At 42.8% G+C, this 22,816-nt stretch overlaps 2 protein-coding genes and 1 long non-coding RNA gene across 4 annotated transcripts in view; all 3 read left to right on the top strand.

Moving 5' to 3' along the window:
* The window catches only part of Lrrc37a2 (leucine rich repeat containing 37 member A2), an 88,888-nt gene extending 81,736 nt beyond the window's left edge, over positions 1 to 7,152 (top strand). Inside the window, 5 exon segments of the mRNA XM_042054860.1 lie at positions 1,854 to 2,318; positions 2,321 to 3,308; positions 3,751 to 4,025; positions 5,050 to 5,480; positions 6,277 to 7,152. Coding sequence (XP_041910794.1) covers positions 1,854 to 2,318; positions 2,321 to 3,308; positions 3,751 to 4,025; positions 5,050 to 5,480; positions 6,277 to 6,462 — 2,345 coding nt within the window. The 3' untranslated portion in view covers positions 6,463 to 7,152.
* On the top strand, positions 3,235 to 4,449 carry LOC119812996 (transformer-2 protein homolog alpha-like). The gene has a single exon (XM_038328056.1). The coding sequence runs from the start codon at positions 3,377 to 3,379 to the stop codon at positions 4,220 to 4,222; it is 846 nt and encodes a 281-aa protein (XP_038183984.1). The 5' UTR covers positions 3,235 to 3,376; the 3' UTR covers positions 4,223 to 4,449.
* A 3,186-nt stretch (positions 7,153 to 10,338) lies between the features above and the next one.
* Positions 10,339 to 13,407, top strand: LOC119812997. Of its 2 annotated transcripts, XR_005285142.1 has the most exons (4): positions 10,735 to 10,823; positions 10,899 to 11,038; positions 11,121 to 11,248; positions 13,257 to 13,407. It is a non-coding gene; the product is annotated as an uncharacterized LOC119812997 (long non-coding RNA). The 2 variants fall into 2 exon arrangements; XR_005285141.1 differs by having other exon boundaries at positions 10,339 to 11,038.
* The last annotated feature ends 9,409 nt before the right edge of the window (positions 13,408 to 22,816 follow it).

Raw genomic sequence — 22,816 nt, forward strand, 5'->3', positions numbered from 1 at the left:
GGTCTCAAGTGATCTCCTACTTTTGAGATCTCTAGACAGATTTTGTTTGGTTTCTTTTCATAATTTTATAAGTTGCCTTTTTATTTAGAACCTGAGAGCAGTGAGTGCTGCCTCACTGTGCTGCTGGAGCAGGGAGCTCTTCCATGCCCACACCGACCACGTCCCTACTTGTTTTGAACCTCAGGCTTTTCTATCGCCAGATCATTCATGTAATTTTAAGTGTTTTTCTAAACTGAATATCGTGGCACATGGCACTAATCCCAGCTACTCAGGAGGCTGAAGCAAGATGATCCAAGTTCAAGGCCAGTCTAGGCAATTTAGTGAAAACCTATCTCACTTTTTTTTAAAAAAAATATTTTAGCCGGGCGGTGGTGGCACACGCCTTTAATCCCAGCACTCGGGAGGCAGAGGCAGGCAGATCTCTGTGAGTTCGAGGCCAGCCTGGTCTACAAGAGCTAGTTCCAGGACAGGCTCTAAAAAAGCTGCAGAGAAACCCTGTCTCGAAAAACCAAAAAAAAAAAAAAAAAGAAAGAAAATAAAAAAAAATAAAAATAAATATTTTAAAAGGGGACAGGGATATAGCTTGGTAGTATAGCTTGTGCTTAGCCCTAAAATATTTTCTATGTATTAGGTTTGTTAGCAATAACTTCATCCAAAATACGACCGTTTTCTTGCCTAAATAGTTTGAATGCAAGTCTTTAGCCTTGATCTGGAGAAGAGAAATAGAAGTGTCATTTGACTGTCTATATAAATAAGATGTCATTTATTTTTAATTTAAGAAACCAATTACATTATTCTCTTTTTTCCCCCAGAAATGGCAAGTAAGCATTTTCCTTATTTTACACATCAGAAGTGTCAACTGCTAGAGTTGTCACTTCCTAATTCTGAGATGTTTACACGCACACATTTTTCCTTTCACCATTCCTTCAGGCCCTCACTACCACCTCAAATCCTCTAATTCTCCTGGAAAAGAAACACAGCTACACAGTGACCCACTTGACCTTCATATTACCAGAAGCTTTGTATTGTTCCCACGTGGACCTGGAAGAATGAGAAATGAAGTGAGAACAGGCTTCAGACAAGAGTAGCTCTGACCTTGTGCATTTTATGAGTTCAAGTAATGTTTATCCAGAAATTGCTATTCTATAAATTGATTTTACATAAGAATAAAACCCAGGACATTAAACATGTCTTCACCTACACCTCATAACCCCCTTCACTCAGGCAAGAACCAGAAAGATGCACAGAGAGGATGCTCCTGTTTCAGGAATACATGGCAACAGAGCCTATGGGAAGAAATTGGGTGGGTAGGTGGAGAAGGACACACATCCAGATATGAATGAGAGGCACCTGCTTTAGCATTTCTGTCCTCACTCCCCTCAAAGGTTGTCCATCACCATAGTTAGCTGTGGTTGTATCAACACAGGGCACATTGAAATGATGGAGAGAGGAAAGCTAGTGGGCCTCTCGAATCTGAGGCAGGATGGTGTAGATGTAGAAGCCTGAGGAGGTTCAGTCAGCCATGCAGAGAAGAAAAGCTGGCTTTGTCTTCAGGCTCTGGGTCTCTCTACTGGTTCACTGGCTGTCTTAAATAGACTTCCTGTGTGCACGCTTTGGAATGTTCCCAGGAGGTGCCTACTTTGCCAATGACACTCTTTCTTTCGGTTGCTCCCATTTCGCAGGATTTAGTTTAGTGTGTTTTCACACACACACACACACACACACACACACACACACTAATGGCATACCAGTATTTGCTGTCCCGTAATTTATTTAACTACAGTGTATGACAGTGAACTGAGGAAGGGCTAAAAGTATTCTCTGACTAAAGGCAATCTCTCCATCTTTGACAGTTGAGGATGCATCTATAGGGAACCCAGAAGGGGCATTCATGAAGGTGTTGCAGACCCGGAAGAACACCAGCACTGAACTCATTATTGAACCGGAGACGGGCTATTCAGACAAAGAAAATGCCAAGAACTCCAGCTCCATGGAAGAAGAGATCGACTTTAATGATGAAAATGATGTTATGAGTGCCCTAAATTACATACTGCCATATTTATCTGAGGGAAATCTGGAAGATGTAGTATCGACATTGTTACCATTCATAAAACTGCTGTTTTCTCATGACCAAGATTCAGAGAATTCCTTTGGATATTTGCAAAATAATACAGACAGCCTTCTTCCTACAAATGAATCTGAATCTGGTAACTTCACTAACAAAAATAAATTGAGTAAACTTTATCTTCTAGAAAAGTTATTAGATGAAGAAATTGATGAGATTGAAAAAGAAGAGAAAACTGTAGTACATAAGGAGAAGTTTATTCTGGTAAAAAATTTAAGCGAAAAATATTTCAAAAGAGATGGGCACCTGCCCAGGCAGAGGAAAACAGTCTTGCAGAGATTGAGAAGGCAGAGAAAAGACTCCGCAGCCTGAACAGAGTGCTCAAGGGGACAGGAAACATACAGAAAAGACCCTTCAGGGAAGTGAGTGACAAGAGCCTGTGGAATAAGCAGAGTGTCCAGACACCTGTGGAGAGTATTGCCAAAGATGGGCAGCTCGGGAGCCCACCCACAGCGGAGTTGCAGCAGCTCGGTCTGGTTCGGAAGCCCAGGAAGTTAGTGAGAAATTCCTTCCACCCAGAGCCCTTGCTCCCAAAGGAGCGCGGGGAGGCAGTGTCTTCTTCCCCAGAACAGTCGCTGGTGGACAAGACTCCCAGTACAAAATCGCTGTCTGAGTTCATAAACAGACGAAAAGACTTGTCTTACACCATTTTCATTTTAGAAAGAGCAAATGCCAACGTGAAAAGAACGAAGGGGTCTAAACCTAGTTTACTGTTTGAAAAGAGACATCGAAAGCTTAGGAAGAAAAAAACTCATTTCCGGTTGATTGCAAAGAGTCCAGCATCCTCTGTAGTAAGGAGCCTGGTAAATTCCCCTGCAGAAGGGGTCTTATCATCTTTAGGAGACCTGAGTTATAAAGAAAAGCCTTTTTCAGAATTATATGCTGCTTTAAAACCTCCTTCAGAAAAACCTCTGGCTGCAGCTGATGATATTGATGATATTGAAGAAAGCATCTTTGAACGAAGCACCCCTATGTCTGAAGAACCTATATCAGAAAATATATTCCCTGAAATTCCTGCTATAGAGTCTTTTGGTCCTACATACAAGTTAGTTAACACAGTTATCACTACGCCTGAAGAAACTGCATCAGAAAATATACCCTCGAGAGCGTGCGAGCTTGTGGGAGTGGAGCGCCCCGGCCGTTGTTGCCGTCGCCTTCCTCCTCCCCACAGTCCAGACAGCGGGTGACTAGGCCGTCGGCCCTCGAGCCGAGACTTGTCTCTTGTCTAGTTCTCGGGAGCTCCTGGCCGACATGAGTGATGTAGAGGAGAACAACTTCGAGGGCAGAGAGTCTCGCTCTCAGTCAAAATCTCCAACGGGAACTCCTGCTCGCGTAAAATCAGAGAGCAGGTCAGGATCTCGTAGTCCATCACGGGTTTCCAAACATTCTGAGTCCCATTCTCGATCAAGATCAAAATCCAGGTCAAGGTCAAGGAGACATTCCCATAGACGCTACAGTCGGTCCAGGTCCCACTCTCATAGGAGACCATCTCGAAGTAGATCCTATACGCCAGAGTATCGTCGACGAAGAAGCCGGAGTCATTCTCCAATGTCTAATCGCAGAAGACATACAGGCAGCAGGGCAAATCCAGATCCCAACACTTGTCTGGGAGTGTTTGGCCTCAGTTTGTATACAACAGAAAGAGATCTTCGTGAAGTATTTTCTCGATATGGACCGTTGAGTGGTGTCAATGTCGTTTATGATCAGCGAACTGGCAGGTCACGTGGATTTGCTTTTGTGTATTTTGAGAGGATAGATGACTCTGAGGAGGCTATGGAAAGAGCAAATGGAATGGAGCTGGATGGTAGAAGAATTCGTGTGGATTATTCTATAACCAAGAGAGCTCACACACCTACACCAGGCATTTACATGGGCAGACCAACTCATAGTGGTAGTGGAGGTGGTGGAGGAGGAGGAGGTGGCGGAGGCGGCGGCGGCGGTAGCCGACGAGATTCTTACTATGATAGAGGATATGATCGAGGCTATGACAGATACGAAGATTACGATTACCGGTACAGAAGAAGGTCGCCTTCTCCTTATTACAGTCGATATAGGTCACGGTCAAGATCTCGTTCCTATAGCCCAAGACGCTATTGATAATGATGATGGTGTGGCTGTGGCTAAGGACTTTTTTTCCCTCCTTTTTCTTTTTGATTCTGGATTTCCAAGCTTCCAATGCTTCCTAGTCCTCAAAACAAAACCCTGGTTATTTAATCTATACTGTGGCCAATTGTGTTGCCGTTTTACATCCTTTGTTACTCTCTTAATGGTGTAATTGTCATTTAAGTTGTTCAACATCTAAGTAAAAAAGGAGCCCAGTGTTACACTGTGTGGTTCTTTTTGCATTTATGGAATTACTACAAAGAAAGAAATGATCTTTTGAAAACTTTTGTGATGGATATTGTAGTACACATCCTATTAGTAGAAATCTGCAGTCATGACAAACTGCTTTTTAACCTTCTTTGGGGGAAGATAAATAACACTTTAAGTAGATCAGTCATGTCAAGTTTGTCTGGAGTGGCATGGAACAGTTGATTAGTGAGTGTAGAAAGTTTGAAGTTGTAGGAGAAAATATGAAGAATGTAACTTTGAACCTAAAAAAATTAAGTCACCTTTTAGGAATTAAAAGCTTGTAGATTCCTATAAAACATGTTATATTTAAAGTTACATGTTAAACCTTATGAACTTAAAGTATGATTTTTATGTTAAATTTACAGAAACTTAAGTATTCCCTTAATCATTGAAGGAAAACCTTTATTTATTACCTAGAAAAATTGTATAACTTGCTGTTAGAAATTTTGGTATTGGGTTATTGGTTTTGTGGGTTATTGTATAGTATAGAATTCTAAAATACATGTGAGAAAGAGTAATTTCAAATAAAAGCTAATTTGAAAAAAAAAAAAAAAGAAAATATACCCTCTGAGAATCCTGCTGTAGAGTAAATGTGCCTGCATCTGAATTAATTACAACTCTTCAGCAAGCCAGCAAGCCACAGTTAGACTTCATCTTGGGGCCTGATTCCCATGAATTTGTTTACCCATTGCTGATGTCACCAGGTGAATGCTTTGAATCTCAGCTAAACCAGCAGTTACAGCCCCTCATCCCCAACCATGATGTGAGAAGACTTATTTCTCACGTTATAAGGACTTTGAAGATGGACTGCTCTGATCCCAGTGTGCAACTGTCCTGTGCCAAGCTCATCTCCAGAACAGGCCTCCTGATGAAGCTGCTCAGTGAGCAACAAGAATTCAAGTTGTCCAAGGCCAACTGGGATACGGACCAGTGGAAAACTGAAAACTACATCAGTGAGAGCCCAGAAACCCAAGGTGGACAGAAGAGTCTGGAACCAAGTCAGGTGAGGACAATGTTGGAACTGGGTCCCCTGTACCCTCTCAGTCATTTAAGCAGAAAGACTGGGGGCTTCTATTCCAGAACTTGTATTGGCCGCATAACTCTAGCCCAGCCAAGACAGTGGTTCTCACTATGCTTCTAAATTTATTGACAGAATGCAACCTAAAACTCAAAATATAATAATTGTGTTAGATAGCGCATTTAATTTGGTATGTTCTTTGAAAATCTGCAAGCTACTAAAGTAGAAGACTCTTATTATTTTTTTCATATTGTCATTTTGTTTTATAGTTTTGGGGATTGAATTCAGGACCTTGTATACATAATATACAAGGACTTGATCACTAAACTATATACTGTAGCCCATAGTTTTGCTTTTGTTTATTGTGTTATTGGGGCATTTTGTTTTGTTTTGTTTGAGACAGGGTCTCACTATGTAGTTATATCTAGCCTAGAAATTGCTGTGTAGACCAGGCTGGCCTTGAATTTTCAGAGATTCACTTGCTTCTGTCTCTAGAGTGCTGGAATTAAGAGCCTCACCAAGCCCAGCTCTTAGTTTTATTGAGTCAAAGTCTTTATGTTTAATCCAGGATATCCTAGAACTCACCTGGTGTTCTAGGTTGTCCTTGAACTCATGGCAGTCCTCCTATCTTAACCTCCCAATTTTTAGGTTATATATAAGTTACCATTCACAGCACATGAAGGAATTTTAAGCAATTAGCCTTCACTTTCTTTCATTCTTTTTATTTTATTATTATTTAATAGCCACACAAATGTCCATTCATTTATTTCATATATTCCAGCGCACAAAAGAAGTTCCGGGATACAGCTACAACAACAAAGTCATCTTGGCAATCTCTGTAACTGTAGTAGTGACAGTGTTGATTATCATTTTCTGTCTCATTGAGGTAAGGAAAACAACACATTCATGTGTCCAGAATGTGCCCGGTCTGTGTAATAGGTTTAGAGGCCGCGAACTGAAAACCTGAGCCACTTACCCTCTCTGTCTACAAGTAATGTCCCCGTGTGTTCACAGGTACTCTGTGAAGTCGGGCTCCTCAATGCCAGGCCATTATGTAACGTTCTGATTTGGTGTCAGACTGGTGGTGTGGCTGTGAGAGGCTGTGGGAGCAGTGGAGAGTTCTCTGTCAGTGAGGATGGTGCAATTTTGAGGCTAGAAGGCAGAAATCAGCATGGGGTCAGTTCACGGCCTCCAGGAGGATGTCCTCTGGCCCCTGTACAGACAGCACCTCCACACCTAATGTGGTTGTGACCTCCAGGGAAATCTCTATAAGTCATATATTGCTCTTTAGTGGTGTGTGCTGTTCACCACTGTGCTGGAATTTATTCACATTTTCATTATTTTTTTTCTGCCAATTTAGATGATACTCTGTGAGTAAAGTAAGCATGCCCAGTATTTTGCCTATAGTAGATAACAATGGTATTCAGAGAAGAGAAATGACGCATTCCATCAGTTCTACTATGAGGATGATAGAATTCAGTACTTATTAAATAGCATCAGAGATAGATGTTTTGTGTACTTCTGTAGTCCTTGCTCTTAGGAAACAGAAGCAGGATGATCCATAGTTCACAGTCATTCTCAGCAATGTAGTAAATTCAGGCCAGGAATATATGAAATGCTATCTAAAAAAACATAAAAACAAACAACAACCACAACAACAACCACAACAACAACAACAAAAAACAACAACAAAACCCCAACAGATTAAATAGTAACAGACAGAGAAAAGCAATGGACAAACAGTTCAAGGACTGGGGTCTGGGCATTTATATGACCTGTGCATGCTAAGCATGAGCTATATTCCTAGCCACTTAAGACTTTTGAATAATTTAATAGTTTAGTCAACAGTGGAAAATGGAGTAAATGGTAAGAGAACAATTGCCTGACTGTTTTGTGGCCAAGTAATGAAAGCTTACTCCTTCTTACGTTTAAAGAAACCATGCAAGAGAGAAAAATAGCAGTGGTTTTAAAAATGAATGTGTGGGGGTAGAGCTGTCTGTTTCCACTCCATAGGCAGAGGCCTTTGCTGGGTCTGGACGCTGTCTTCCACATCCTTCGGGATAGAAGGCTTGTGCCTGCTGAGCACAGCACAGAGTTCTCCATTCTTTGTCTGATCTAATCTCAGACTTCTCTGGGAAGAGCTTATCAGCCTCTCCTAGGGTGAAGAGCACCTAGGCCCAGTGGCCAAACCAAGAGTAAATCTCCCATTCATTCCCCTGATCCCTAAGCCTGCACCCGGACCCTTCACTGGTCAGTTTCGCCCCCTCAGAGACAAACAGGAAGTACTGGGAGTGTGAGAGTACTAGGAAACCGTTGCAAACCACCCAAAGTGTTAATATATTTCGTGGTATAACAACCCAGTGGAGGGGGCTGGAGAGATGGCTCAGAGGTTAAGAGCATTGCCTGCTCTTCCAAAGGTCCTGAGTTCAATTCCCAGCAACCACATGGTGGCTCACAACCATCTGTAATAGGGTCTGGTGCCCTCTTCTGGCCAGCAGGCGTACACACAGATAGAATATTGTATACATAATAAATAAATATTTAAAAAAAAAACAACCCAGTGGAGCCAGGCGGTGGTGGCGCACGCCTTTAATCCCAGCACTCGGAAGGCAGAGGCAGGCGGATCTCTGCGAATTCGAGGCCAGCCTGGTCTATAAGAGCTAGTTCCAGGACAGGCTCTAAAACTACAGTGAAACCCTGTCTCGAAAAACAAAAACAAAACAAAACAAAAAAAAAAAAACAACCCAGTGGAAAAGGAAAGTGTCTGTAGCCAAGGCCACTCATCTACCGGTCTGTGCCTCCTTCTGTACGAGTTATGGATGCTCTTGTTATCAGGGCGCTGCCACCTCAGGGAACGCAGGCTCTTTCTGCTACGACGTCCTAGCTCTTGTCTAGCACTGTTATCTCATTTGTACATTTTTCCGCCGCCCCAGGAGAGAAGGAGCTTGAGACAGGGTTTTCTATAGCCAGAATGACCTGGAATCCACTATGTACCCGAGGCTGACCTTCAACTCCTGATCTTCCTGCCTCAGAATCACAGGCATGTGCCACCAGTCCAGCTGGTGTGCTGACAGCTTTGTTTTGTGACTTTCCACCCTACTGACTTTTCATATTACTTCCAATATAGTTTTAGTTGATCTTATCAGCTTTTTGGTTATCTGTTGTTTCTAATACAAATAGTACTAGTTTTTCACCTGTCTTCCCAATTTAGTTTCCTTATGTGTATTGAGCCCTTCTTGACAGGGCCACCCTGCAGCAATGATAGAGGAGACCTCTGGACACCTTAGGCCACCCTGCAGCAGTGACAGCAGAGACCTCTGGCCAGGGCCACCCTATAGCCGTGATAGAGACATCTTGCTCTTGTTCTTGATCTCTTCAACAGTGCACTTTTTAGGCTTTTGCTGTATACTTAGATGGAGTTAAAAATATTTTGAGTCACCTGACCATGATAGTGCTTACTTTTAATTCCAGCACTCAGGAGGCAGAGGCAGGCAGAACGCTGTGAGTTCATGACCTGCCTGGGATAAAAAGCTAGTTCCAGGACAGGCAGGACTGTTAAACAGAGAAACCCTATCTCAAAAAACAAAAAATTAATACTTTTAACAGAAATTATTTTTATTAGGAAGTATTTGCTGAATTTTATCTAAAATAATCAGTATAATATATTAAGTGAAACATAAAGAATGGTATTGTGAAGAGACAAAGAAGGGCAGAGTGGCTCCTGAGCTCACTGAACAGGTAAGACGTTAGGTAAGTAAAAGAAATTAGTAGATTTAGAAACAGTGGTCATTGTGATAAGCAGAATTATGTTTTCTCCCCCAAACAGGTTTATTCCCATAGAACAAAAGAGGAAGATGAAGAAAAGTCCATAGGGTAAATATGAGGCCATCTTTCACAGAGAACATGAGAGTTAGCAGAGAACTTGGAACTCACCTAATTCCCTCATCTGACAGGGAAAATAAAATTGCCAGAAAGAATATGATCCTCTCTGCTGTTTTGCCTGGCTCCCAAAGAGGCACCTGGCACTAGCATGGATGCCTCTGCTGCCACCAGGCCTTCACAGAAAGAGGGTGAAATCAATAGGTTTAGGCTTTTGTTAGTGTTGTCTGCTCCAGCTAGAGACTTCAGAATTGGATGCTTTGGGGAAGAAGCAGAGGAGCCCAGAGTTAGAGTGCAGGACTATGAGTGTACAGAGGAGGAAAGTCCATAGTCTCATCCCATTGGTCACCTTTTGAGCCTCTTCTTTCTTTGAGTGACACAAACCTCATAGAACTATAGCTGGGAGAGATTATGGACAATAGTTACCTTTCTTCTAAAGAGGAAATGAAGGACAGTGGCAGAAATGTCTGGTCCTGTGATCACTCTCTGGGGCATGTCAGAAAGAGGACCATTTTCTCCCTGGTGGAGCCCTTGTTTTCAGTTTCTCTCTGCTCAGGCTTTGGTCAATATTTCACTTCAAATCTGTACAGCGTATATGTCTGGAAAGTATGCTCTGAGTTTCCCAATTGTCCTTGGATTCAGAAAAGATAACTAATGTGTCTGTTGGTGCTTGTCATGTACTTTACTGCTTTTTTGGAGACATGGTTTCACACTTGGACTGGTCTGGCACTCACTGTGTAGCCAAGGCTGGCCTCAACCTCACAGAGATCCGCCTGCCTCTGCCTCCCCAGTGTGGGGATTAAAGGTGTGCGCCACTGCCTGACTGGCCTTGGAATCTTGTTTCAGCCTCCCAAGAATTGGACTCACAGGCATGATATACCATGTACAGCTAGCCGTGCCCTTTAAACTGCTGCTATGACTCCTCAGCAGAGGCAGGCTGCAGGGTGAAACCCCGTGAGTCTGTGAGCTGTGCTGTGGACTTGGGCTGTGGACTTGGAGGATAAAGCAGCTAGGCAAGCAGGAGCAGCCCCTCCCTCACCTCAGCAAGTCTGCCTGTGAGAGCTGATCTGCAGGAGAGCAAAGGGCTCCTGCCCAGGTGGCTTCTTCCCAGGGACAAGTTGGTTCAGTGGAATCAGTGGGGCTACTGTCAGTCATGCTGGTGCCTCTGCTCCAGGACAAGTCACATGCAAAGATCTCCCCAGGGGCATTGTGAGGCCTCAGGAAAGGCTTGAAAAGTTCCTAAAAGCCAGATATGCATGGAATTGTTGTTAAGTCCCAGTGCTGGGGTGATCTTTGTTATGGGGAGAGCCAAGATGTCCCCAGACAACACCACACACACACACACACACACATACACACACACACACACACACGGCACAATCACTAACTGTCTTCTACATGTGTTTTCTTCCAAGGAGTAAGAAATGCTACAAGGACAGTGAGAGTCAGGTAAGCCCGAGACTCGGTGCTGTGGCTGGAGAAGGTGGGGCTAACAGAACTAATGTCTCCCCTTCCGTTTCCTAGGAAGGATTTTTCTGTCTAAGGTGGCCACAGTGGCTCACAGATTTATTCAAGCATGACATACGAAAGAAGAGCATGACTGAGGGACTGCATGCCAAGAGGTCCTCTGCACGGCAGGAAATTCCCCTTCAGGATGTGTCATGGTAAATGTCTAGCTCAAATGAGAAGCTAAGGGCAAGTTCCTCGTTTCAAAGTTTGAAAGCCTTGGCATTGCTCTTCTTCCAGGGACGTCAAGGAAGAAGGGATGCCACCGGTTCCAAAACTGTCAGTCACTGAAGCAGAAGAGAGTGAAGGAGCTGATGACACTGAAGGCACAGAATGATCTGCTATCATTGATTAATAAACTTTTTTGGGTAAATTTTTGAGTGTGGAAGGCCTTTGTGAATAAATGAAAATCAGTGCACAGCAGTTGATATTGTGGGCCAGTAAAGATAGCTCATTGTACTATATTCCTTTACACTGTGTGAATATATGTCACTGTGATTGGTTTAATAAAGAAGCTGACTGGCCTATAGTTAGGCAGGGTAAGGTTAGGCGGGGGAACCAGACTAAGAGAATGCTGGGAAGAAGAAGCAGGAGGGGGCCTCAAGAGATGCCAAGAGATGCAGAGCAAGCAGAATGGAAAGTATGTACAGGAGGTAACAAGCCTTGGGGCAGCACATAGATTAATAGGAATGGATTAATTTAAGTTATAAGAGCTAGTCAAAAATAAGTCTAAGCTATTAGGCAAGCATTTATAACATAATATTATGTCTTAGTGTGGTTATTTGGGAACGTTTGGCAGAACAGAACTGATCTGTGGTCTTGATAGAAGCCTCCCCTTACAGCTCATTGTGGAAAACCAGTTGCCATGCAAGCCTTGTGACTTGAGTGTGAACCAGAACCCAAGTAAATAAGATAAATGTGGTGGTTTGAATGAAGATGGCTCCCCTAGACTTATCTAGTTGAATAATTGGTTCCCAGTTGGTGGAACTGTTTGGGAGGGATTAAGGAGGATGAGGCCTTGTTGGAAGAGATGTGTCGCTGAGGGGCTTGAGGGTTCAAAAGCCCAGGCAATTCCCAGTTCTCTCTCTTCTCCCTCTTCCCAATCCCCACATCCCTTCTACCCTCCTGCTCTCTCCTCCCCAATAATATTTTTTCTTTTTATTTATTCTTTTACAATGATCCTAATCACAGCCTCTACTCCTCCCAGTCCTGTCCCTCCTGCCTACCTACCCTCTGCTCCAGATCCACTGTTCCTCTGAGAAAAGAACAGGCCTCTCAAGGGTATCAAGTGCACACAGCATAACAAGATGCAGTAAGACTAGGCTCAACCCTCATCAAGGCTGACAAGGCAACCCAATAGGCGGGAAAGGGACCCAAGAGCAGTCAAGAGAGTCAGATATACCCCACTCCCATTGTTAGGAGTTCCGCAAACACCCCCAAGCTAAATAACCCCAGCATGTAATTAGAGGACCTAGCACAGACCCATGCAAGCTCTGAGACTGCTACTTCAGTCTCTGTGAGCCCCTATGAGTCCTAATTAGCTGATTGTGTGGTCTGTGTTCTGGGGTCCTTGGCTCCTCTGGCTCCTACAATCTTTCCTGCCCCAAGTTCCCCCTAATGTTTGACTGTGGATCTCTGTATCTGCCCCCACCAGCTGCCTGAGGGAACCTCTCTAATGATGATTGGGCTAGGCACTGATCTAAAAGTATAGCAAAATATTGAGGATTTATTTCTTTGACTATTTTTATCAGTTGTGAAGAAACCTTGTACCATGGGGAGGGGGTCATCTTGGACCACGGATTCGGTACAGACAACATCTAAACACCTGCTATCACAGAAAGATTCTTTATTAAGCAGTGAGGAAACAGCAAGTGACCTTGCAGGTATCATTTTTAAGAAGAGGGGGCTGGGCCGGGCGGTGGTGGCACACGCCTTTAATCCCAGCACTCGGGAGGCAGAGGCAGGCGGATCTCTGAGTTCGAGGCCAGCCTGGTCTACAAGAGCTAGCTCCAGGACAGGCTCTAGAAACTACAGGGAAACCCTGTCTCGAAAAACCAAAAAAAAAAAAAAAAAAAAAAAAAAAAGAAGAAGAAGAAGAGGGGGCTGTCTATGTGAGAATGGGCTAGGATGTGGTGGTGTGTTTTGATTGGCCGTGTTAATTAGGTGAACCAAAGGGGCTTTTCATTGCTAGACTTTGGTAGTCATGCTCGAGCATGAGTCTGACATAAGAAAGTATCCAAATATGGGATATATGAGTATATGGCTAGCTTTACGGATATAATCTGTGGTTAACAAGGGAAAGGGGAAGGGCAAGGTCTGCCACTGCCATATTTGACTGGGCTTATTAGGGCTCAAGTTGTGTTTGTTCTTTCCTAGGTCTCTGAGCCATCCAGCTTTGGGTTCCTGGCCATACAAAATATACATTTGATGGGTAGAGAGACGGTTCAGTGTCTAAAAGCACTTGCTGCTCTTTCAAAGAACCTGGATTTGATTCCCAATCCCCACACGGTGACTCAGTCTTACAACTCATTATAGGAGATTTGATGCCTGCTTCTGGCCTCCGTGGGTACCAAGCATGTACGTGATGCCCAGACATACATGCAGGCAAAACATCCAAACACAAATTTTTTTAAGAAAAAATTAAGCCTTTGAATTGAAACTTAAGACTCTTGTATAGGGCAATGAGACTGGAGTAGAAATATAAACTCAAATACCCGCTCTGAAGGGAGGGTCTGCAGGCCTGTGGAAGATTGGACCCCGCCCAATTCTAAAAATAGGGAAGATAATTCAGTGGTTAAGAGTACTGGCTGCCCTTCCAGAGGTTCTAAGTTCGATTCCCAGCAACCACATGGTGACTTACAACCATCTGTAGTGGGATTTGGTGCCCTCTTCTGGCATAAAGGTATACAAGCAGATAGAGCACTCATATACAATAAAAGAAATAAATAAATCTTTTAAAATGAAATAAGCATCGAAGAAAGAACTAGTAGTATAAGAAATCTACAGTAGGGCCAGGCCTGAATGATGGCAAAGGCCTTTAATGCCAGTACTCAGGAGACAGAGGCAGATTGATCTCTGTGAATTCGAGGCCAGCTTGATCTACTTAGTGAATTCCAGGACAGCCAGTGCTACACAATGAGACCCTTTCTAAAAAAGAAAACTGTAGGGTTGGAGATGTAGCTCAGTTAGTAGAATGCTTACCTAGCTTGTAGGAAGTCCTAGGTTTGATATCCCACCATGCTGAAAAAAACAAAACAAAACAAAACAAAAAAAACTGTGTGTAGTGGCATATACACACCTTTAATACCTACACTCAAGAGGTAGAAACAGCAGGATCAGAAGTTTAAGATAATTTTGTGCTAAGTAGTTTAAGTCCAGCCCAGACACTATGAGACCTTGTCTCAAGAAAAGAAAAATTCCATAATAACGTGTGTAAAATATTTTTTTTTTTTTGGTTTTTCGAGACAGGGTTTCCCTGTAGTTTCTAGAGCCTGTCCTGGAACTAGCTCTTGTAGACCAGGCTGGCCTCGAACTCAGAGATCCGCCTGCCTCTGCCTCCCGAGTGCTGGGATTAAAGGCCTGCGCCACCACCGCCCGGCTTGTGTAAAATATTTAACCCAAGAGAAATTTGCATTCTCAAGCTTTGAGATGATAATGAACCCCTAATAGTTTTAGTTATTTGTAAGGTGTGTTAGGAAGGCTGGTGGTGGTACCTGATGGGACTGGAGCTAAGACAATGGTCGCTGAGCCCAAACCTAGATCAGGACTGATTAATTATGCATATTTCTTCCTCTTGTAAAATTTATAGAAATCAGTGAATTCCTCCTTCTAACAGGGATTAGTACCTCAGATTAATAGGTGTCAGATCATCTCACGCACACTTTGGGAGCTACCTGCTGAGAAAACTGAGACAATTTCTTCACTCACTTGCAATCCTGTGCTTTCTTTGCAGCGCTTCCTGGGTTGCTTCTTATCATCACTGTTCACCAAAGACCAGTTAATCATTGGCTCTGAAGAGCATGCAGGAAAGTACTGTGGCTTAAACAATAACATTTATTTAGGGTTCTTTCTCTATTAAATACAGTTAAAATCTTCTCCTATACTATTTAATCTCTGTGCTCACTCTGTAAAGTGAAATCTCTAGCAGGTTATGATATTTCTGGGTCTCTCGCTTGTGATTTTAGGTTCACCTGGGCAGCAGACATAAGGGAGTTTTATATGAGAGCCCTTTCCCTGAACAGCTCATGACACCAAGAACTGATTGTCTAACAGGATCATGAAGGTGAGCCTTGTAGATTTTCTTTAACTAACCACATTCTCCTTTAAACATTATAATCTTAGACTTTAGATCAAAGGATTGAACTGGGTTGTGAAAAGCTAGTTACTGCCGAAGGGGACTAGATGTGGATCTGTAACCTCTCAGTGGTTTGGACTTGTCCATCACCTAGAAATAATCACTTCTGCCTCTGGGATGGGGAAGTCCACACTTTTCTTCACTGTTTATATGGTGTGAAATAAAAAAAAAATGGTTCTCTATATCTGATAGTGGTCTTGCAAATCTCGCTTGATCTTGAAGCTATATAGGATACCTCAAATAGTAGTTGAGATAATTGAACCACATTTTTTTTTCTCTTCATTAAAATCCTAAAAGTTCTGGGTATAAGCAGTGGCACAGAGAAACTGCCAAACTCGACCACTCTGTTCAGGAAGATTTATTGGGGATTCAAACTGCCAAGGCCGTCTCTTGTGGAGGGCAGAGAGAAGAGAAAAATGGCAGAAAAGCAAACAGACATTACATGACAGTCAGAAGGACAGAGATCTGGGTTGACACAGGCTGTGGGGATTGATTTGGACGAGGTGCCCCAGCCTGAGGTAGTTTACCTTTGGGGGAAGATTAAGAGGAACCCACCTTTAGGCTTGTTTGCCTGGTAACGATCTTTCTGTTTACCTGGACATCTTCCTTCTGTTTAGGACAATGTCAGCAGCACTGCTGTTTGGAGAGAGGGTGGCTTTGGACCTGACAGTGGGGATGTGGCTCACAACAGAGAGCTCACTTAGCATAGATGAGGTCCTAGATTTGAGCCTCAGTGCCATGAAGTCAAAATCAAATTCTAGCATGGATTGCAATTCAAAATCCTAACAGCTTCCACTGCTTTCCAACCTTTGAGGTGGAAGCTTTGAGTTACTTGTGTGTGAAAAAGTCAGGCCAGAAGTTCTCCTGTGCTGTAGAGATGGTACTTCTTTTTTTTTTCTAAAGGGATCGTGTACGTCTATTTATTTATATACAAATGTGCAAAAGAACATGTTGAGTTTGATATTCATTTCTGTATTATTTTTTTCCATGGTTTATTTTTTTATATTTAAAAAATTCCATCTCCTCCCCTCCTCCCTCCCCCTTTCCTCTCTTCCTCCTCCCCCTTCCCTCCCCTCCTCTCCTTCTCCCCTTCCCTCCCCTCCTTCTCCCCCCTTCCCTCCCCTCCCCTCCACCCATACCTCCCCTCCCTCCCTCTCAAGGCCAAGGAGCCATCAGGGTTCCCCACTCCATGCTAAGACCAAGGTCCTCCCAATTCCCCCCAGGTCCAGGAAGGTGATTGACCAAGCTGAGAAGGCTCCCACAGAGCCCGTCCATGCAAAAGAATCAGAGCCCAGCGCCATTGTCCTTTGCTTCTCAGTCAGCCCCCACTGTTGGCCACATTCAGAGAGACGGGTTTGGTCGTATGATCCATCAGTCCCATTCCAACTGGAGTTGGTGATCTCCCATTAGTTCTGTCCCACCGTCTCCATGAGTGAACGCACCCCTCACGTTCCTGACTTTCTTTCTCATGCTCTCCCTCCCTCTGCTCCTCATCAGGACCCTGGGAGCCCAGTCCAGTGCTCCAATGTGGGGCTCAGCCATCCTCTTCATCTATCGCCAGGTGGAGGTTCCCTCACGGTCCTGACTTTCTTTCTCATGTTCTCTCTCCTTCTGCTCCTCATCAGGACCCTGGGAGCTCAGTCCGGTGCTCCATTGTGGGGCTCTGTCATTTTCTTCATCTATCGCCAGGTGGAGGTTCTATGGTGACATGCAAGAAATTCATCAGTATGGCCATAGGAACTGGCCTTTTCAGGCTCCCTCTCCTCAGCTGCCCAAGGAACCAACTGGGGGCGTCTCCCTGGAAACCTGGGAACCCCTCCAGGGTCAAGTCTCTTGACAACCTTCAGGTGGCTCCTTAAATTAAGACATATGCTTCCCTGCTCCCATATCCACCCTTCCTGTATCCCAAGCATCCCATTCCTCCGAGCTCCCCCCATTCTCCCCTTCACACTTTTCTCTCCCCATCTTCCCTTGGCCCAGTCTCACCCAACCCTCAAGTTCCCAATTTTGCCTAGCGATCGTGTCTACTTCCAATATCCAGGAGGATTACTATATCTTTTTTTGGGAGTTCACCTTCTTATTATCTTCTCAAGGATCCCAAATTATAGGCTCGATGTCCTTTAATTATGGCTAGAAACCGATTATGAGTGAGTACATCCCATGTTCATCTTTTTGGGTCTGGGTTACCTCACTCAGAATAGTGTTTTCTATTTCCATCCATTTGCATGCAAAATTCAAGATGTCATTGTTTTTTACCGCTGAGTAGTATTCTAGCATGTATATATTCCACAGTTTCTTCATCCATTCTTCCACTGAAGGGCATCTAGGTTGTTTCCAGGATCTGGCTATTACAAATAATGCTGCTATGAACATAGATGAGCAAATGCTTTTGTAGTATGATTGGGCATCTCTTGGGTAGATTCCCAATAGTGGAATTGCTGGGTCCTGGGGTATGTTGATCCCGAATTTCCTGAGAAACCGCCACACTGCTTTCCAAAGTGGTTGCACAAGTGTGCATTCCCACCAGCAATGGATGAGTGTACCCCTTACCCCACAACCTCTCCAGCAAAGGTTATTATTGGTGTATTGGATTTTAGCCAATCTGACAGGTGTAAGATGATATCTCAAAGTTGTTTTGATTTGCATTTCCCTGATAGCTAGGGAGGTTGAGCATGACCTTAAGTGTCTTTTGGCCATTTGAACTTCTTCTGTTGAGAATTCTCTGTTCAGCTCAGCGCCCCATTTTTTAATTGGGTTAATTGGCATTTTACAGTCTAGTCTCTTGAGTTCCTTATATATTTTAGAGATCAGACCTTTGTCAGTTGCAGGGTTGGTGAAGATCTTTTCCCAGTCAGTAGGCTGTCTTTGTGTCTTAGTGACAATGTCCTTTGCTTTACAGAAGCTGCTCAACTTCAGGAGGTCCCATTTATTCAATGTTGCCCTTAATGTCTGTGCAGCTGGGGTTATGCGTAGGAAACGGTTCCCTGTGCCCATTTGTTGTAGAGTACTTCCCACTTTCTCCTCTATCAAGCCCAATGTGTTCAGATTAATATTGAGGTCTTTAATCCATTTGGACTTGAGTTTTGTGCATGGTGATAGATATGGATCTACTTTCATTCTTCTACAGGTTGACATCCAGTTATGCCAGCACCATTTGTTGAAGATGCCCTCTTTCTTCCATTGTGTACTTTTGGCTCCTTTATCAAAAATCAGGTGTTCGTAGGTTTGTGGTTTAAGATCCGGGTCTTCTATACGATTCCATTGGTCAACTTCTCTGTTTTTATGCCCATACCAAGCTGTTTTCAATACTGTAGCTCTATAATAGAGTTTGAAGTCAGGGATGGTAATGCCTCCAGAAGTACCTTTATTGTATAAGATTTTTTTGGCTATCCTGGGTTTCTTGTTTTTCCATATAAAGTTGATTACTGTCCTCTCAGTCTCTGTGAAGAATTTTAATGGGACCTTGATTGGGATTGCATTGAAGCTATAGATTGCTTTTGGTAGAATTGCCACTTTTACTATGTTGATCCTCCCAATCCACGAGCAGGGGAGATCCTTCCATTTTCTGGTATCCTCTTCAATTTCTTTCTTCAAAGACTTAAAGTTCTTGTCAAATAAATCCTTCACTTCCTTGGTTAGAGATACTCCCAGATATCTTATGCTATTTGTGGCTATTGTGAAAGGTGATACTTCTCTGATTTCCCTCTCTGCTTCCTTATCCTTTGTGTATAGGAGGGCGACTGATTTTTTGGAGTTGATCTTGTAACCTGCCACGTTACTGAAGGAGTTTATCAGCTGTAGGAGTTCTTTGGTGGAGTTTTTGGGGGTCGCTTATGTACACTATCATATCATCTGCAAATAATGAAAGTTTAACTTCTTCCTTTCCAAATTGAATCCCCTTGATTCCCTTATGTTGTCTTATTGCTATTGCTAGAACTTCAAGCACTATATTGAAGAGATAAGGAGAGAGTGGACAGCCTTGTCGTATTCCTTAATTTAGTGGGATAGCCTTGAGTTTCTCTCCGTTTAATTTGATGTTAGCTGTCGGCTTGCTGTAAATAGCTTTTATTATATTTAGGAATGACCCTTGTATCCCTAATCTCTCCAAGACCTTTATCATAAAAGGGTGCTGAATTTTGTCAAATGCTTTTTCAGCATCTAATGAGATGACCATATGGTTTTTTTCCTTCAGTTTATTTATATGATGGATTACATTGATAGATTTTCGTATGTTGAACCAGCCCTGCATCTCTGGGATGAAGCCTACTTGATCGTAATGGATAATTTTTCTAATGTGTTCTTGGATTCTGTTTGCCAGTATTTTATTGAGAATTTTTGCGTCAATGTTCATGAGTGAGATCGGCCTGTAATTCTCTTTCTTGGTTGAGTCTTTGTGTGGTTTAGGTATCAGGGTAACTGTAGCTTCATAGAAGGAATTTGGCAGTGACACTTGTGTTTCTATATTATGAAATACCTTAAAGAGTATAGGTATTAGGTCTTCTTGGAAGTTCTGGTAGAATTCCGCATTGAAACCATCTGGTCCTGGGCTCTTTTTGGTAGGGAGGTTTCTGATAATAGTTTCTAATTCTTCGCGACTAACAGGACTATTTAGAGCATTTACCTGGTCCTGGTTTAACTTTGGTATATGGTATTTATCTAAAAAACTGTCCATTTCTTTTACATTTTCCAATTTTGTGGCATACAGGCTTTTGTAGTAAGATCTAATGATTCTCTGAATTTCCTCTGTGTCTATGGTTATGTCCCCCTTTTCATTTCTGATCTTATTAATTTGTGTGTTCTCTCTCTGCCGTTTGATTAGTTTGGCTAAGGGTTTGTCAATCTTGTTGATTTTCTCCAAGAACCAGCTTCTTGTTTCATTGATTCTTTGGATTATTTTCTGTGTTTCTATTTTGTTGATTTCTGCCCTCAGTTTGATTATTTCCAGTCTTCTACTTCTCCTAGGTGAGTCTGCTTCTTTTTTTTCCAGAGCTTTCAGGTGTGCTGTTAAGTCACCAATGAGCGCTTTCTCCGTTTTCTTTAAGTGGGCACTTAGTGCTATGAACTTTCCTCTTAGCACTGCTTTCATTGTGTCCCATAGGTTTGAGTATGTTGTGTCTTTGTTTTCATTAAGTTCAAGAAAGACTTTAATTTCTTTCTTTATTTCTTCCTTGACCCAGGTGTGGTTCAGTAGTTGACTGTTCAGTTTCCATGAGTTTGTGGGCTTTCTGGGAGTAGCATTGTTGTTGAATTCTAATTTTAATCCATGGTGATACGATAAGACACAGGTGGTTACTAATTTTTTTTGTAACTGTGGAAGTTTGCTTTGTTACCAAGTATATGGTCTATTTTCAAAAAGGTTCCATGAGCCGCAGAGAAAAAGGTATATTCTTTCCTATTTGGGTGGAATGTTCTATAGATGTCTGTTAAGTCCATTTGGTTCATTACCTCCATTAAGTCTTTCAATTCTCTGTTAGGTTTCTGTCTGATTGACCTGTCCATTGGTGAGAGAGGAGTGTTGAAGTCTCCAACTATTAGTGTGTGTGGTTTGATGGCTGCCTTGAGTTCTAGAAGTGTTTCTTTTACATAAGTGGGAGCTTTTATATTAGGGGCATAGATATTCAGGATTGAGACTTCATTCTGATGGATTTTTTCTGTTATGAGTATAAAGTGTCCCTTTCCATCTCTTCTGATTGATTTTAGTTTGAAGTCAACTTTGTTAGAAATTAGTATGGCCACACCTGCTTGTTTCTTAGGTCCATTTGCTTGATAAACCTTTTCCCAACCCTTTACTCTGAGTAGGTGTCTGTCTTTGTGGTTGAGGTGTGTTTCTTGTAAACAGCAAAATGTTGGATCCTGTTTTTGCATCCAGTTTCTTAGCCTGTGCCTTTTTATAGGTGAATTGAGTCCATTGATATTAAGTGATATTAATGACCAGTGGTTGTTAACTTCGGTCATTTTTTGTAGTAGAGTTTGTGTGTTTCCCTTCTTCTAGTTGTGCTGGTGAAGGGTCACTAGATGCCTGAGTTATTGTGGGCGTTGTTGGACTCCTTGGTTTGTGATTTTCCTTCTATTACTTTCTGCAAGGCTGGATTTGTGGCTACGTATTGTTTCAATCTGTTTTTGTCCTGGAATATCTTGTTTTCTCCATCAATGGTGAATGCAAGCTTTGCTGGGTATAGTAGTCTAGGCTTGCATCCATGTTCCCTTAGTGTCTGTAGCACATCTATCCAAGCTCTTCTGGCTTTCATGGTTTCCATTGAGAAATCAGGTGTAATTCTGATAGGTTTCCCTTTATATGTTACTTGACCTTTTTCCTTTGCAGCTCTTAATATCTGTTCTTTATTCTATATGTTTTGTGTTTTGATTATTATATGGCGTGGGGATGCTTTCTTTTGATCCAGTCTATTTGGTGTTCTGTAGGCTTCTTGTACCTTCATAGGAACATCCTTCTTTAGGTTGGGGAAGTTTTCTTCTATAATTTTGTTGAATATGTTTTCTGGGCCTTTGAGTTGTAATTCTTCTCCTTCTTCTACCCCAATTATTCTTAGGTTTGGTCTTTTCATGGTGTCCCAGATTTCCTGAATGTTTTGTGTTAAGAATTTGTTAGATTTGTTTAGTTCTTTAATCTGTGAATTTATTTCCTCTATAGTATCTTCAGAGTCCGAGATTCTTTCTTCCATCTCTTGTATTCAGTTGGAAATACTTGTCTCTGAAGTTTCTGTTCGTTTACTCAGAATTTCCATTTCCAGTCTTCCCTCGGATTGTGTTTTCTTCATTACCTCCATTTCATTTTTCAGGTCTTGTACTGTTTCCCTTACCTGTTTGATTGCTTTTTCTTGTTTTTTCTTGTTTTTCTTGGGTATCTTTGAGAGATTTATTTATTTCGTCTACCTTTTTGTTTGTCATCTCCATTTCTTTATGGCAGTTTTTTACCTCCTGTTTAAGGTCCTCTATTATTTTCATAAAGTACTGTTTAAGGTCGGTTTCTTCTATATCTTCTGGGATAGGGTGTTCAATTCTTGTTGTTTCAGGATGTCTGGATTGTGGTGATGTCATGTTGCCTTTCATGTTGTTGGAGGAGCTCCTGCATTGGCGCCTGCCCATCTCTTCCTTCAAAAGGGGCCCGGAGGCGCTTGGTGTCCTAGACCAATCTTTGCTGTGACTGAAACTGGTTGGATCTCCCCAGTGCCAGAGGAGGACCTATTCCTTGTTTCACAATCTGAAGAAGCCCGCACTCCCTTGCAGGAATCCTCAGACCTGCCTGGAGGCCAGAGTCTGACCCCTTTGGGTGGATGGCCTTAGAACAGGAGCAGGACACCTGAGAACACTAGGGAAGGCTTGGGAGAGGCAGGGATGCAAGAAACAGAGACAAGCCTGCAGAGGGAGCTGGGGGGAGGGGGTCTGTGCTCTCTTCCAGGGCATGTTGCCCCAGGGTCCGCATTCACTCACCAGTTCAGATGGAATGTCAGTGCACAGGATCAGGGATTCCAGGCAGCCCAGGGTCGCCGCCCGGACAAAATGGCCCAAGATGGTACTTCTGTACCCATAGTGCAACCTAATGAATTTAGACACCCTGGAATTG

Source organism: Arvicola amphibius, chromosome 4 (assembly GCF_903992535.2).
Source record: "Arvicola amphibius chromosome 4, mArvAmp1.2, whole genome shotgun sequence".
Classification (NCBI taxonomy): Eukaryota; Metazoa; Chordata; class Mammalia; order Rodentia; family Cricetidae; genus Arvicola; species Arvicola amphibius.